Genomic DNA, 15562 nt, shown 5'->3' on the forward strand with positions numbered 1-15562 from the left:
CACTCAAACCCAGGCCATGAACATGAAGCAAGAGGTACATTCTTATGCTTTCCCCCCTTCCCTCATATGCTGCAGACAGGATATATGGGACCAAGGGGAAGTTGTGTGTGATATGGTGAACAATGGACCTGACAGATTGTTTGAAATGGCTTTTGGCTGAGAGGTGGAACAATATCAGTAAATGGTTCAAGGCTACAAGATGTTTTTTTTTTTTTTTTCATTCATCACTCTAAAGGTTACGAGACTATAAAATTAGTTATCCACTGTTGCAGGAGGTTGATGTGCAAATTCTATTGTTTGATTTGGACTCTCAGTTATTGACTCATGGAGGGACACTAACTACTACATTAGAAGTCCACGCCTTGTCTGTTTGCTCGGGTGTGCTCGAAACTTTATGGGAATAGTTACAAACTAGACAAGGAAAACATGATTGCAAGTTTGTTATGATATTTTTTGACTCCTTGAACTTATTCTTAATTAAAAGCCTTTGTTAAACCTTCACATCATTGCTGCTGACTTGGATGCGGGTCAAAGTTAAATGTCATCATCATCATCATCATCATGTCCTGAAAGATGGAACAGTTGAGTACTAACAGGATGGTTACATGTATTCTGCCCTCACACAATAGACAATAGATGCCCAGATTCCTTAACTAGGTGGAAAGAAATAGACCCTAATCCTAAAAAAAACATTGTGAGATTTGGTCAAGCCTGCAGCAAAGGAAACCTCCCTCTTTTCCTTCCCCTGTCCAACCTCCTCCTTTCTCTCAGCTCAGCCAGGCCCTGCCCTTGGACCAGCACTATATGAGCAGTCTGCCTCTCTCTATCCAGCTCCACAGTCCTGCCACTAACTGCAGCTGGTCTCCTTCTCCTTTGTCTCTCGAGTGATCCAACAGGCAGTCAGGATGAACACCTACAGCATGATGTCCAGCGGCCCCATCCGGTCAAGCCGTCAGTCCTACTCCTACTCCTCTGCCCCCAAAGCCCACAGCATCTCCGGATACAGGGCGGCTCCCCGCATCTCATCCAGCCAGGTGTACTCTGTTTCTTCTGGCTATGGCGGAGGCATGGGTGGTGGTGGCGGCTCCAGCTACAGCATGGGAGGTGGTGGCGGCGGCGGCTTCGACCTGTCCGGCGCCTTGGATCAGAACACCATGCATCTGAACGAGAAGGCCACCATGCAGAACCTGAACGATCGTCTGGCTAACTACCTGGACAAGGTCAGGTCTCTGGAAGCCGCCAACGCCAAGCTGGAAGTGCAGATCAGAGAGTACTACGAGAAGAAGGGACCAGCCGCAGAGAGGGACTACAGCAAGTACTGGGCCATCATCAACGATCTCAAAGACAAGGTAAAAAGAGTGTGCGCAAGCTTCAACTCTGCAATGTGAACTGTTTGCAAAGCTGTTAATCATTGGCCCGGTGAGAACGCACTCATCTGAGATATTCAGAGCAGGACAAAGTGTAATGATTAATGTGCTATGCGTGCAGTTCGCAGCCATTTAAAAGAAATAAGAAACATGTGTAAGAAGAATGAATTGTAACTAAATAGTCTTTGTGGATTTGTGGTTTCAGATTGCTGCTGCCACCATCGGCAATGCCAACATCCTCCTCCAGATTGACAACTCCAAACTGGCTGCGGATGACTTCAGGACCAAGTGAGCATGCAAGAGCAACTTATGATAGAATGTTTTATTTGTCATTATACACAAGTACGATGAAGCTTGTATGGCTCCTACGTCTCAATAGTAACATCAGACAGCAATATCCAATCAAATCCACAGTCAACACATCATTCAAACTATAGCAAACACAAACAAACACAATTATATCCAAGCCAAAGTACAACAGTTAGATCTCCCTGAGACTGTGTACTAAAGCACTAAAGCACAATTGAAAACATGTACTACAGATGAAGATGATGAGAGTGCGATTGTGTGGGAGACTGTAGGACAAGGAATGATGGGCCTCATGTGTTTTCATTAACACCACAAAAACTTCCACTACACAACCTCCTGAAAATGTCCCGACTAGTTGAGAACCACTGAGTACGTTAAAACTGACCACACTTTTGTTGACAGATTCGAGCATGAGCTGATGATGCGCCAGTCAGTTGAGGCCGACATCGCCAACCTCCGCCGCCTCCTGGACCAGACCACTCTCACAAAGGCAGATCTGGAGATGCAGATTGAGGGCCTGCAAGACGAACTGGCATATCTCAAGAAGAACCACGCAGAGGTAAGGGGATCACCGTTTCCCCTTTGTGCTCTCATTTACCGAATACAATACAATACCCAAATAGTGACTGACTTAAGTGTGGTTTTGTAGGAACTGGCAGCCCTTCGTTCCCAGCTCACCGGCACAGTCAACGTGGAGGTGGACGCAGCGCCTCAGCCAGACCTCAACAGAATGCTGGACGAGATCCGCGCTCAGTACGAAGGCATCACAGACAAACACCGTCGCGACCAAGAGGCCTGGTTTAGCGAAAAGGTAAAGAAAGCCATTGTCAAACCAAGTAATAACTGGTTTTATAAAGCGCATCCTGAGCTACTCCAAACATGTAATTAAACGCAATCCTTCCTAATCCTTATTCACTGTGCTTTTGTTCCCCTCTATAGTCAGCCAACCTGTCAAAGGAAGTCGCCATCAGCACAGAAACAATCCAGACGTCCAAGACAGAGATCAACGACCTGCGGCGCACACTGCAGGGGCTGGAGATCGAGCTTCAGTCTCAGCTCAGCATGGTGAGAAAGCAAGTCCCCCTGCTCTGTCATATTACCTTATAAGAGCAAAACCCAGGGTCTATTTGTCTTGTCAGAGAGAAAAGAAACAGAAATGGTCTTAAAAGGAAAGGGCAGTAGGGAGTGTCATGAGAGGTGATACAAATGGAGGAAAGAGATAGAAAGCATTTCACACACATCTGCCCAGATTCTGGTCGACATAAAAGAGCAGGAGAGAAGTGCAGGAATGCTGGCCTGGACAGCTTTACTCCCTCGGATTATGTGAGCCAGATGGAGTTTATCATGCCACAGTCTCTGGAAGATCAGCTACTTTACACTTTGTAGATACAGTGTTTTCACAAAGTATCACTTGATTAGTCTATCGTAAACAAATGCAGCCCAAGAGGCGGAAGGAGGTCATGAAGGGACCCCGGGTCAGGTCATCGCAAAAGCCCCCTTAGAATGAGACTCATTTCAGTTCGGCACATGATTTCCTACTTTCTTCATAAGGAATTGAGTCAGTTTGTACTTTATTCAAATGTTTATGATCTTAATGATGATCTATTAATGATCTATCTATGGCCTAAAACAACAAACTGCACAACTGCATCCTACACATTGCACGTATTAGAAATTAATGATTGTTGAAATTATATCCCAAATATTCAATAATATCACGATAACGAGAGCATTTTTCATTTCAAATCAAGAATTCATAGAGTCATGATCTTTATAAATGGTGCTCTATGTATAGGCAAATACCCTGAAAGCACAGGCGAAATGAATTCTCACAGACATAATCTAGGGTGTGGTAGACCCGCAAAGTCTATAGTCCACGAGACACAAAAAGATGATTAACCCGTCTACATGTATGAACAGTATCCTGTGTATGTTTGTTGTGACAGAAAGGGGCGTTGGAGAGCACGTTGGGAGAAACAGAGGCCCGGTACAGCGATATGCTAGCTGGTTACCAGACTACCATCAACATGCTGGAGACAGACCTGGCAAACGTCCGTTCTAGTATCGAGCAGCAGGGGCAGGACTACAGGATGTTGCTGGACATCAAGACAAGGCTGGAGCAGGAGATCGCCACCTACAGGAGTCTGTTGGAGACAGAAGAGTCCAGACCCATTGGAACAGGTATTTAAACATAACAACATTAAAAAATTTCAGGAGGTAACGTTTGGTAACAATGTTTTCCTTTGTCTTACAGGAGGCAAGACCACAGTCACCACCACCACTGTACGCTCTTCCAGTTAAGCAGAACATCCAGTTGGCAGGACAGGCTGCTCTCAGACACAAGTATACACAGATGCTCCCTCTCCATAATGAAACTGTTACACGGGATGATGAAAGTATGCTCCAAAAGACCATGTTTACGTCCAAAGTGCAGGACTCACTGTGTGTCTGAAATAAAAAAAAAACTGCTGGTGAACTCTATTGAACTGTCCTGGGATTTGTTGGTATAAAAAAAACATACAGAGATTTTTCCAACACATTCCCATGTTTGTGCAGTAGTCATGGCAACAGCACACACAACAGGAATGACTGGAAATGTGTTACATAACACCAATGAGGTCAGAACAACTGGACAATGGTTACAAGTCCACAGGGAAAAGGCAAAAACTTATGGTACACTTACACAATTAAAAGGCTTGTGTAATTGGGGAAAAAGTGGAGGAAATATATCCCCCCTAAAGAAATATGTGTGTGTGTGTGTGTGTGTGTGTGTGTGTGTGCGTGCGCGTCGCGTGCGCGTGCGCGTGTGTGTGTGTGTGTGTGTGTGTGTGTGTGTGTGTGTGTGGTAACTTAGAGCACTTAGAGCTGTAAAACCCATAACAAACATATGATATATATGAAACACATGATAAAGTGTGCTCCTAATGCTCAGCCTGTGCAAAGCTGTTTTTGCAGTATAGGAGAAGAAATTAAAGAATTTGAAGGGGACCAAATGTTATTCAACCTTTTGTTCGGCTACCTCAAAGCAAAGCATCTTCATGGAAATGAGCTGTGCTGTCCCTCCGGCTGCCCCCCAAAAGTCAGGACTTTGAACAGTAAAGACATGCTTTTTTTTCTGTTGCTGTTTTTTCACACACAGAAAAGACCCACAACAAATGCTTGTATTTGATCATCATTATTGGGTGAAATATTACAGGTTGGCTTTAAGTTGGTTTCTCTGACTAATCTTTGCCCAAAGGCTTTCACCACAGCCACATCTGAAGTGTGTCACGGTGTGTCACCGTGTATCAGGAACATGGAAAGGGGCAGTGGAGAAATGCAAACAGAGCGACTGAACAAAGAGTCATTGTTGAAACAAACGTTTATCTGCAGTGCACTGGAGCAGTTTCGATAAATAAATCATGCAGGCACACAGCCAATCACATGCACTGATAAAACTGGGAGGCGGGCTTTTGCTGGTGATGCCATGTGCAAGACGAGATAGAGGATGTAACCTATATTTGCTCTTAAGCAATAGCACTGTCAGTCAAGCACAAGTGAATATAAGCACGGAAAGATGTATGAAAGAAAATGTTGTCTTTGCACATGCACCCAAAGACCATTGCTACGAGTCAAATACTACTACAGTTACTACTACCACTACCATTACCGCTTAATACTACTTTACATCTGCAACTACAATGTCACCAAGATTACAGTGTTTTTACTTTACCATTAAATATTACAGATTGTGGTTCTCAAACTGTGTTATGCAGTTTAGGTTATAAGTATTTAGTTAAAATGGGTAAGATCCAGTCCTCACACACATTGGAAGAGAAAGTGTTCTGGTCATACAGTCTGTGGGAGGGGTGGGGGATTTTTTTTTAAATCTATATTTGGGTGTTTCTGCTGCAGATAAGGCGGACAGAATTTGCACTGAGAGCCGAGGAGACCTATTAATTCTCCGGTGATGTTGTAATGTTAGTTTTGGAGAAGGGCGGGAGGATCACATTGCAACATGAAGCAGGTCCCGCTGAAGACGTGCACTCAGCCATATTAGGAGTTAGTCTTAGGCACTCAAGCAAAACTTCGGCTATTGTTATACTCGGTGAATGAAGGGCTGGTTTTGAAGACAAGTATAGACAGTCTCTATAACCGGAAGGATCCCCGCTCCAACCAATACACCCTGCCGTTGTGCCTTTGAGCAAGACACTGCACTGACCTTGAATGAGTGTGTGTCTGTGAGCACAAGGGTGACGACGAATGAAAATGACGTCTCAACTACAATTTGCCTATACACAGGAGTCCCGAATCAATATCTATGTGCCTGTTCCATGTTGCAATAAATAAACGCGTCTTTACGAGACATCAATATGCCAACAGTGGACACATGCTGGTGGTCATAAGCCTAAAAGGTCATAGCATCAGTAAAGCCTTTGTTTGAGGAGTAATCATTAACTGTTTGAAGTCTGTTTTTATGTGCGGAGACACTAAAGGGTAGAAACTATGCAAACTCAATGCACGCACACCCTAAATGCAGACACATAGGTGCAGTAGGTCCCTGGTGTAAATTACAATCATGACCATATACGTACTGTCAAGATAGGCAGTCACATCAAAAGTGCAATCTCACAGCAGTAATTAGTGGCTGGATGTTAAAACGGCACACAGCCACATGTTTGCAATCTTTTGAGGAGCTGCCAACTCATTTCTGAGGCAATCTATCATTCAAATCTGCCCAGGGGCAAGTTCACATGATGTGAGAGGGCGGAAGGTTCTGCTGAGGTGAGCAAAATGTGGTTTAATTCAGGTCATAATTGGCGATATCGAAGACAGTACCACTTCTATTACTTTGTCAGTGTAGCATACGCCGTTTCAAAGTAATAATCATTCATGAGCTAGATTATAATCCAGTAGATTGTGAAAAACCAGGTTATATTTTTTGTCGATATTATGGAGGTGACAAAAATATATTATGTCTTGTTATCCCTCGACACTATGCTATTTCCTCCATACAACAATGTAACTACTGGAATGTGCAACCAAACTTTTGGCAAAAACTTGAACTTGCGTCTTGGTCGATAAGACAACCTGGTTTTTCATCTGGCATCACCGTTATCAAGCCTTTTGACAGAGGGCTCATTCTTTTGGGCGTTTCCTCAACTATTGCTACAGCTTGCTTCTGCTGGGAAAAAAAGCATTTTTATACAATGATTCAAACTGGTGTTTTTGCCAAGATTTCTTTCATGTCGGGTCGAGAGGAGTCGTCAATTAAAAGTGACCCTGCTGTTCGTCAGTGCATGCTTTATCTAGTCGTTCAAAAAGACTGAGTTATTTGGACATGTCTGTTGTCTGTATCAGCAGGAATGTGATGTCCCGGGGTCACAAAGTCCATGAGGGGCCTATGTGCAGAGAGATAGAAGGAGCATTCTTCACTTTGTTCTTGGTCTATGTTAGGTTTTCACCGACACGCGGAGAGGAATGCCGAGTCTCACTGCTAAAAACCTGTGGCATCAGACCTCCCTGTGAAGGTTTATGGAGCGGGAACTGCGCATAGGAACAAGTGAGAGGCAGAAAGTGGAGCACAACCAAGTGTACGGTAAACTAAAGAAAGGACTTTTCAGCTTCTGCCAGCCATGGAAGAAATGAGTGGCCAAATAGCCTGCCTGTGTAAGAAAGAAGCCAGTCACTTCTCACCAATACATATGGGGCCACATTGCACAATTATATCAAATATATATATATATATATATTGATGAATGGGCAATGGAAATACTGTACATACAACACTGCAATAACACACAAAATGTACAGAGGACAAACAATGCAGCAGTTAACTCACACTGCAGAAGTCAACTGTTTTGTTTTTGGGTATTCATCAACATTGCAACAATCCAAAGTGAGTTGTGGATTATAAACAAGAAGATAACTTTCTTTAAAGATCTGTAAAAAGGATAATTCTTTTGTGTTTGTGTTTGCAGCTTCATGTAGCCTGTTGTTGAATAATCATTTTAATATGCAGCAGTGCTTGAGTGTTGCAGGCTGGGAATGTAACAGGTAGGGCTGGTTGCAGGCACCACACCCTGAACACTGCTTGGGAGGAAATGACAAGCCCATGTGCACGGCTCACTCTGATTAAAGCAGATTATAGAGCTTCTAGACAGAATGCAAACTATAGTCTAATAGTAGAGTAAATACAATGAAGATTAAAAGACAAGGCCGATCTTGTTGCATTTTTCTGTAGTGATGATTTATTTTTTCAACAGATTTGCATTTAAAAAAAAAACTGGGCTTTCTGGCTAGATAATTACATAGCCTTTGCCTATTTGCTTGTGTAGAAACTTATTCACATACAATAAAATAGTCCTAACAACTAGAAACCCGACTGAACAACTAAACCCAAATATTTTTTTCACGTTCAAGGCGGTAAATCTACCCCAAAGGTTACGCAGTAAGTAGAAGCAGATGTAGAGGGAGAGTATGAATTATTGGGCTTAAACAAACAAACAAACAAACAAACAAACAAACAAACAGGGTTAGTAGCATGATGACAAATCACAAACATAATGACACAATCCAAGAAACGCAATACCGCCGCTTCATGAAAAGTGGACGGTGCACAGTAACGTGCACAATGCCACGCCTCAACCTCACACAGTCGATGCAGTTTATAAAGTCTGTGTTCAAGACAGGGAAACATGGACTAAATCCAGACACAATCCAACAAGAATCCGAAAAGCACTGAAGAGTAGATAGTAAACTTTTAATAACTGAAAATGTTTTGTCTGCAGCAAATGCATTTTTAAAACGTCACAAAAATATCAGACGCCCTGGGCTAAAAATGACTTGGCCACTAGTGCCACCTGGCGGACAATCGCTGCAATGCAGTTGTATCATGCCGGACTGTGTTCCATTTAATGAAATTCTGAGCTAAACCAATCAGCACAATATATTAATATGAACAAAAGCATATGCAGAAGACACAAAGCAAGTGATTTATTACGACTTTATTTTTTATAGAGGAACAACAAGAACTTTAAAAGGTTATACAGCGCTGTACATTTGGGAGCTGTACTGACAGACTGAGTCCTTATTCTCCCATTAAATACTATTTATTTAAATGTCCTATAATCTTATAATGATACAGTGATACAATAAAAGCTTGTGTAACTGGTCCTGCAGCTTTTCTGATATGTCAATATCATTTTGTTGGGACTTATTTCCTTGTATTTTTTTTTTCCAAAAAAGGAAAATAAAAGTTATTATGATCAAAAACCATATGACAGGCAGAAACTGCCAGGCTGTACTCCTGTAAGACTCCCAATTCACTCACACAATAGAGAGAAAGAGAGACAGAGAAAGGTAAAGAGAGATAATTGTCATATTTAAAGGCAGGTCCTTGTTGTAAACAGGCAACAGTTCAAAGTGAGGTGTAGACAATCTCCCATTTCTTCAGCCTCTACCTGTACTGCTCCTGGACCCAAAGGCTCATTTCCACAGCTGTGTGCTCAGGGTTTGGCCTGATCCAGCAGCGGCCCAGCCTCCCATCGCATTAGGGGGCTGACCAAAGGCCATCTGAGCTCCTGTCCCATTCAAGGACAATCCTGACATCTGCTGGTTCATCTGTGAAACACAGATTACTGTTATTTTATATTTTCAGTGTAGTTTCTACAATACACGTTGCATTCTAAAATAATTAAACATGTATTAAACAAAGCCATGTGCATTGCTGTTTGTTTGTTTGTTTGTGTGTGTGTATCATGATTCATCAAAGGCTGTAATAGTTTGCCTAGTCCTTGGCACACCTTGGCAAACACTATGGCACAATGTGTTGCACTGCATTTCAAATAGCATGACTCAAAGCTGTGATTAATAGAGTTCAGCAATCGTCCTGTACCTGCCCCATGTTCCACTGGGCCTGTTGTCCCGGCTGGAGGGCGTACATGCCCTGAGCTGGCACCATGCCTGCAGGGACAGCACCCCCCTGAGGTCCCATCATTCTCGGGGCCATACCCATGACTCCAGTGGCAGGAGCATTTCCCATAAAGCCATTGGGCATCGTCATGCCAACCATCATGCCTGGATTGGGTCCCATCATGGCAGCTCCGCTCTGAGCCATCATTGCACCCATGACAGTAGTGGGAGGCATGGCTCCTGCCATTCCAGGGAAGGCCTGATAACCAGCTGCGGCCTGCACTGGAAACTGCATCTGGGACGGCCCCATGAACATTCCAGCTGGAGAAGGAACAAAGGGTAAACACAAAATTACACCGGGATTAGGATTTGTATTTGAAGCATTCGGGAAAGGCCAGTTATGTTTGAGGTCGCTCTGAGGTCTGTGTTGCATAATCTAAACATGTACATGCACGCTCTGATGCCGCTTCATCAACATGGAATTTCATCCTTTCAACACCTTGTCAGACAATTTTAGTTCAAATTAATTCCTGTGTTTGTGAGATAGATATTCTTTATCTACTGAAAAAGCACCTGAAACACGTCTATGTCCAGCCCTCTATGAAGAAAGTTTGTGCACCACCGATTTAGGACGTACCATATTTTATATTTTCAATTTACATAGCTTGTGAAAAATCAATAGTCATTCTGATTTAACAACTTAATGAATTAAGCACATACAATGACAGGAAATTTAACCTGCATATATATTTAAAATTGATTTTATATCATAATCTTATGCCGTTACCTGCGGGGGCCTGTTGGGGCATGCTGTTAGTGCCATATAGAGACAGGATGGAATCCTTGGAGAGGGGCTTTTTGGTCGCATCATCTGACTTAGTGGTATTGCTGCTTTCACTGAACAAGTCGAGGTCTCCCTGTGCAGACGCTGTGCTGCCTCCTGCTGCAGCTGGAGCTTGTGTTGGAGTACTGGCAACATTACTGGTGCTCACCTACAGGTAACACATTTACAAATATTCGTAATTATGGTAACACTATTATATTGCTGATATGCATTTTGTGTGTTAATCTTTGTGGCCGCAATAATAAAATATAAAAACTAAGTATGTGAATCCTCTTTGCCGTCCTTGTCAATGAAAGGGTTTTGTTTGTTTTTGGTTTACTTGGTTGGGACAGTCCATGTTAAAGAACTCACGAGACTTAACACGGCACACGGGATGGCGGTAATGGGCGAACAATAATGACGAAATAACAAAAATAAAATAAAATCATAAGCAGACAAGAAAAAGATAATAAAATACTGTATAACAAAATATAGTATGATAGAAATGTTTGTAAGATTAAAATAAACTTAAACAGCCTGCATTATGTTATTGTCATTACGAACATCATATGCATTACAAACTAGATCTCCACAATGGGCCTCATTCATTTTAGGAAGGTTTTTGGCATTCACAAAACTTGTTCTTAGCTGAAAACGTTCCTCAGTAAGAACAAATCCTAAGAACACTCTGATGGAGTCATATATATTTGTACATATTAGATCTTAATTAATTCCAGGATGTAAATATGTAAATAAGTTGGTAATATCACTTGTACTTATATTGATAGCAAGGAAAGTACCGATGTGTTACGGCTAAAACTTTTGAATACGGCGTTTTTCAAATAGCACCAAATGTATTGTATTAACGTTTGATAAAGACGAGCGTCAGCCTCGATCTTATCACCTTGTGGCGGCTAAGGCACAAGGTTATAAGATAGAGGTACGTGGGTGGAACGTCACGCGGGAAGAGAAGGAAAACCTTTTTGTTATGTACAGGTTATATCCAATTATCCATCTAGTAATGAGAGCAAAGTCGTGTGCCCACAGTGGGTCCTTGAGCGCGTGGTGCCAATGAGTGAGATTTTTCTTTTGGGATTATGATGGTTATTAGTTTTGGATTTGCGTCTTGCCATTCATATCCTCCTCTGGCTGCCTGTTGCACACAGCACTTTTTGTCCTTATGGTGAATGAGGCGGCGACATAATTAATGTTGTGAATCTGGCGCAGCTTCCAGACACTGCCTTTATAAGTACAGATTTTAAGTTTCTGAAGAAGATGTTCATGAATAAGGCCCAATGAGTCTTAGGGCTAAACAATATTTCACTTAAAGATATAATGCAGTGTTCATCAACGTTTTTCTTCCATCTGGCCCGTCACTGTTAAAATCTTAGTTTAGCCTGATGGTGGGTTATACATTAGTTTTGTAGATAGACGTCTCTGATTGTAAACATGAAGCTGCTTGGTTGTACCTGAGGGAACTGATGCGCCGATGAGGAAGAAGGGAGGGGGTTGGAGACCATGGGGCCAAATATATCCAGGTCATTGTTCTGGGTTGTGCTCGAGCTACCATTGTTAGATGAAGATGCTGCTGGTGCGTCTGGGAAATGATAAGGAGCAAAACAGGTTTTACTCAGTTCAAATATCATTGCAGCAAAACAACAACACAACAAAAACAGCCATATCATGTACAGCAGACATTGTCGTATAAGCTTTGTCATTCTAATGCCCAGCTCCACCAGGAACCATTTCTTATTTCTATTTTGCAACACTAAGCACATTACCTCACATGTCGAGTAGGGCAAATCACAAAGTCTGCAATTATTTCTGACGAGTACTACGCCCTTTGGACAAAACAACCTGTTTTCCCGGGGTCTTATGTTTAAAACTAGGGCTGGGGCAAGATATTGTTGTTGTGATTGGTCTTTGTTGTGATACGTGTATTGTATCGGAAACCGTGCAACATCTACATCTAAATCTACAAATGTTTCTGACCCAAAGATAGTTTTGTTAAGACCAGATTTGGTGCTGATTGGTTTAAACAAAGCACTTTTAAAATGGTTCTGCCATTTGTAGTGATTGACTGATTTATAATTTATGCATTTTAGAAACTCCACTTGCGCTTTCTTTTTCAAATTCATTAGGGGTAAAATATTGCAGTTCGTTATAATGAAAAATATGTAATACTTTGTGCCCTGGAATATATTGCATCGCAGTACGTATCGTATCTGGCCCTCTAGATCGCGACAAAAGCGTATCGTCGATCCATCTTCTTCCACTTGGCCAGTCATGGGGGCAGCCACTGGAGCTGCCCAAATCACATTGCACCAGCCCCTATGGCTCCTCCTGCAGGTGTTGGGTCCACAGAAGGACGGCCTCACAATTCAAACCGTGTAGGAGACCCTACCAGGGGCACGAAGCCCCCGACAACAGAGCTCCCAGGATGATTAACCACGTTAAGGTGGCGGTTCCAGGAGAGACCGTACCAGCCCCATTTAAAACTTACCGACACTGTTGTTTAGACATGTCCGGAAATGTTTGATTCTTCTTCTATTAAATGTTAATACTACAAATTGCATCTATCCGTCTATCTATCTACAAAGCATAATTCAAACCACACTGCTGTGCAATGCTACCATGGGTCACTCAAAATAGGAAGTGGGATTAGTGATGCTTCCTGAAAACTACAGACACAATTCCTGCAAGTCTGCTAGTTTACAACGGATACAAATGTGTTGTAACTAGATAACATTTTTCAACTAATGCATGTTTTACATTGTACTCAAAGGGGACCAAATAAATGGCATTCCTCTAATGGAATATAATCAGACTGACATATCTGTTGTGTACTATTAACTTACTTACTTAGATGCCACCAGTTGATCCAAGAAATCTGAAGCATATTTACAGTGTCCAACAAAGATTACAAGACACTCACCAAGGCCTAGTAGGTTCACAGAAGGTTCTGCTGGTTTCACAGGGCTCACAGAAACTGGCTTAGGCTCTTCACTCTGGAAATGGAGTGAAATATAAAAAGTAGGAGTACATTATTTCAGAGTAGATTGAGGAACAAATACTCAAATAGTGCTTATATTTATTATAATATTAATACCTTAGTGCTAGATGTTATTTTGTGCCCTCTCTCCGTTTCCTTTTCTCTCTTGTCCTTAGGCTGAGACAAAAAAAAAAACAGGTGGTGAGGGGAAAACTACAACGTAAGGTGAATTCTACATAATACTGGTTACAAAGGACTTACACTGCTCCCATTGGTCACGTTCCTGCTGTAGTATTTCTTCTTTTCATATTTATCCCTGATAAAAAATTCCACCGCTCTGCAGTCACAGTTAAGTAAATCCAAAACATGCCAAGAAGTGCTTTAAAAAAGAAATCTTGACAATGTTTGGCCTTTATTTGAGGAGCCAGTGTTATTACTGAGAAGGATACTGGTCGGTTTGTGGTCTTCTGAAGTTTTCTGGAAGGTTTCCCTCATAGAGCTGTCTGGCCCTGGTGTTACCCATGTCCTGTATGCTCTAAAAACAGTGTATTAGAAAAGAAAAATCATGAATTAATACTGAATCAAGGAGAGATTGACGATGCAATGTGCACCATCTAATCACTGTGACATCTCCCTACAACAATAACTACACACATCTGTATAAATCGAACAAATTTACCTGGATTTGTTCTGAAGTCCATTGGTCCAAATTGACGGATTTAACTCTGGATATATGCACTCCCAGGTTTCTGTGGATCCCTGCACATCTTATGCACATGAAGACTCCCAAGTTCCATGAGGCCCACCTTGGACCTGAGAAGATCGCCATGAGATTTATAAACATGTGAAGCCATTATGATTCATTGTTATCTGTGCTACAGGATAACTATTGATTAACTGAAATAATACACATCCTCGTGACCATTTGTCTACAGGTAAAACGTGGGAAATATATCGTCTATAAGATAATATCGAAATAGTTTATTAGGAGTTATGCAAATTAACAATATCAAATATATTGCCAATTATTAAATAAAAATATGCTTGATGTGTAGTGCTTTTCAGCACTTTTGGAGTTTGTTCAAGGCAACTATCTTTTTAACAAAGAAAGCAATCGCAATGTAAGTGATTACCAGCACATTTTTGCATATTTCTCATGGTTTGTAAAAAAAAATATCGTTTTAACGTCGTTATCAAGAAAGTGAAAGTCTCAAAAACTATTGAGACACAAATTTACAAATATCACCCAATCACGGGTGTAATAATTGTCTCGATATTCATAGAAATACAAGCAACCTTCTACAGTATGTACACAACACACACAAGAACAACTGCCATGCCCTACAATTTATTTAGTCGATCTAAACAATTCAAGGCCTTTTCGAGCATCACTTAATAATTTGTCTTGTTTAGTGGCCTGTGGCCGTCTTCTTCCGGTAAAATAAACCCTCAGTGAAAAGCGATACCTGCTGCTACACACTCTAAATGGTAAATTGAGAAATTCCTTGAGACCAGCACGACGCGTTTGATTTGGGATTTTCTCGTGAAGATTGACATAGGTACATTCAGATAAGTTAGCTCTCTTGTTAGCCACTTATGTTTAGCCCGAAGGAAAGAAGTGTCAGCTGACGAGCCAGAGCCACTTACTTACAGCCAACTGAGTTAGCTTAGCATGGCTAACACTCGTAGATGCTAAACCACAGTTAGCTTAGCAGTGAACTTTACACTGTATTTGGATATTAATAAAATGAAGCAAAGGGAAACAACGGGTAAGAAAGCCGCACCTTTTGCCTCGCAATCGGCGCAGTACTTGTTGTCTTCCTCTCTCAGCATTTTGGACAGGATGGCCTGGTGTTGCTCGTTAAGTTTCTGAGCCTTCTCTCTCTCCGAACGGGTGGTCATGTTTGCGTTTTAAGTGTATCGTCTTTAATTAAAAGCTGTCTTTTACAATCTGTCGTCTATCAAGGCCAATATTGAATAAAATAACATAATCAAGGGAATGGACGTCTCCGAGTGCGATATGAAAACACCCGGAACCGGAATCCCCTCCGCCTACGGGAACACTGACGCAACGCCGCGGCGCACGCTCCTGATTGGACAGTACAGTTGACGTCACCTAACGAAACTTGAGTGTTTTTATTACTGTTTTTTAATATGAAAAACTGATATAACCACATA

The 15562-nt window shown here is 41.9% G+C and overlaps 2 protein-coding genes across 2 annotated transcripts; one reads left to right on the forward strand and one right to left on the reverse strand.

Annotated features, from left to right (window-relative positions):
* The first annotated feature begins 811 nt into the window (after window positions 1–811).
* Window positions 812–4167, forward strand: LOC306960289 (keratin, type I cytoskeletal 19-like). The gene is made up of 7 exons (XM_079552668.1): window positions 812–1349; window positions 1573–1655; window positions 2079–2235; window positions 2326–2487; window positions 2616–2741; window positions 3623–3857; window positions 3931–4167. The coding sequence occupies exons 1-7, from the start codon at window positions 906–908 to the stop codon at window positions 3975–3977; spliced, it is 1254 nt and encodes a 417-aa protein (XP_079408794.1). The 5' UTR covers window positions 812–905; the 3' UTR covers window positions 3978–4167.
* Window positions 4168–8647: 4480 nt separating this feature from the next.
* smap1 (small ArfGAP 1) lies at window positions 8648–15435 on the reverse strand. The gene is made up of 10 exons (XM_079553975.1): window positions 15169–15435; window positions 14064–14197; window positions 13834–13919; window positions 13646–13721; window positions 13502–13561; window positions 13328–13400; window positions 11862–11989; window positions 10357–10561; window positions 9553–9890; window positions 8648–9278 (listed from the first exon to the last, which is right to left on the reverse strand). The coding sequence occupies exons 1-10, from the start codon at window positions 15284–15286 to the stop codon at window positions 9144–9146; spliced, it is 1353 nt and encodes a 450-aa protein (XP_079410101.1). The 5' UTR covers window positions 15287–15435; the 3' UTR covers window positions 8648–9143.
* Window positions 15436–15562: the final 127 nt, after the last annotated feature.

Source organism: Gobius niger (genome assembly GCF_951799975.1).
Source record: "Gobius niger genome assembly, chromosome: 3".
Classification (NCBI taxonomy): Eukaryota; Metazoa; Chordata; class Actinopteri; order Gobiiformes; family Gobiidae; genus Gobius; species Gobius niger.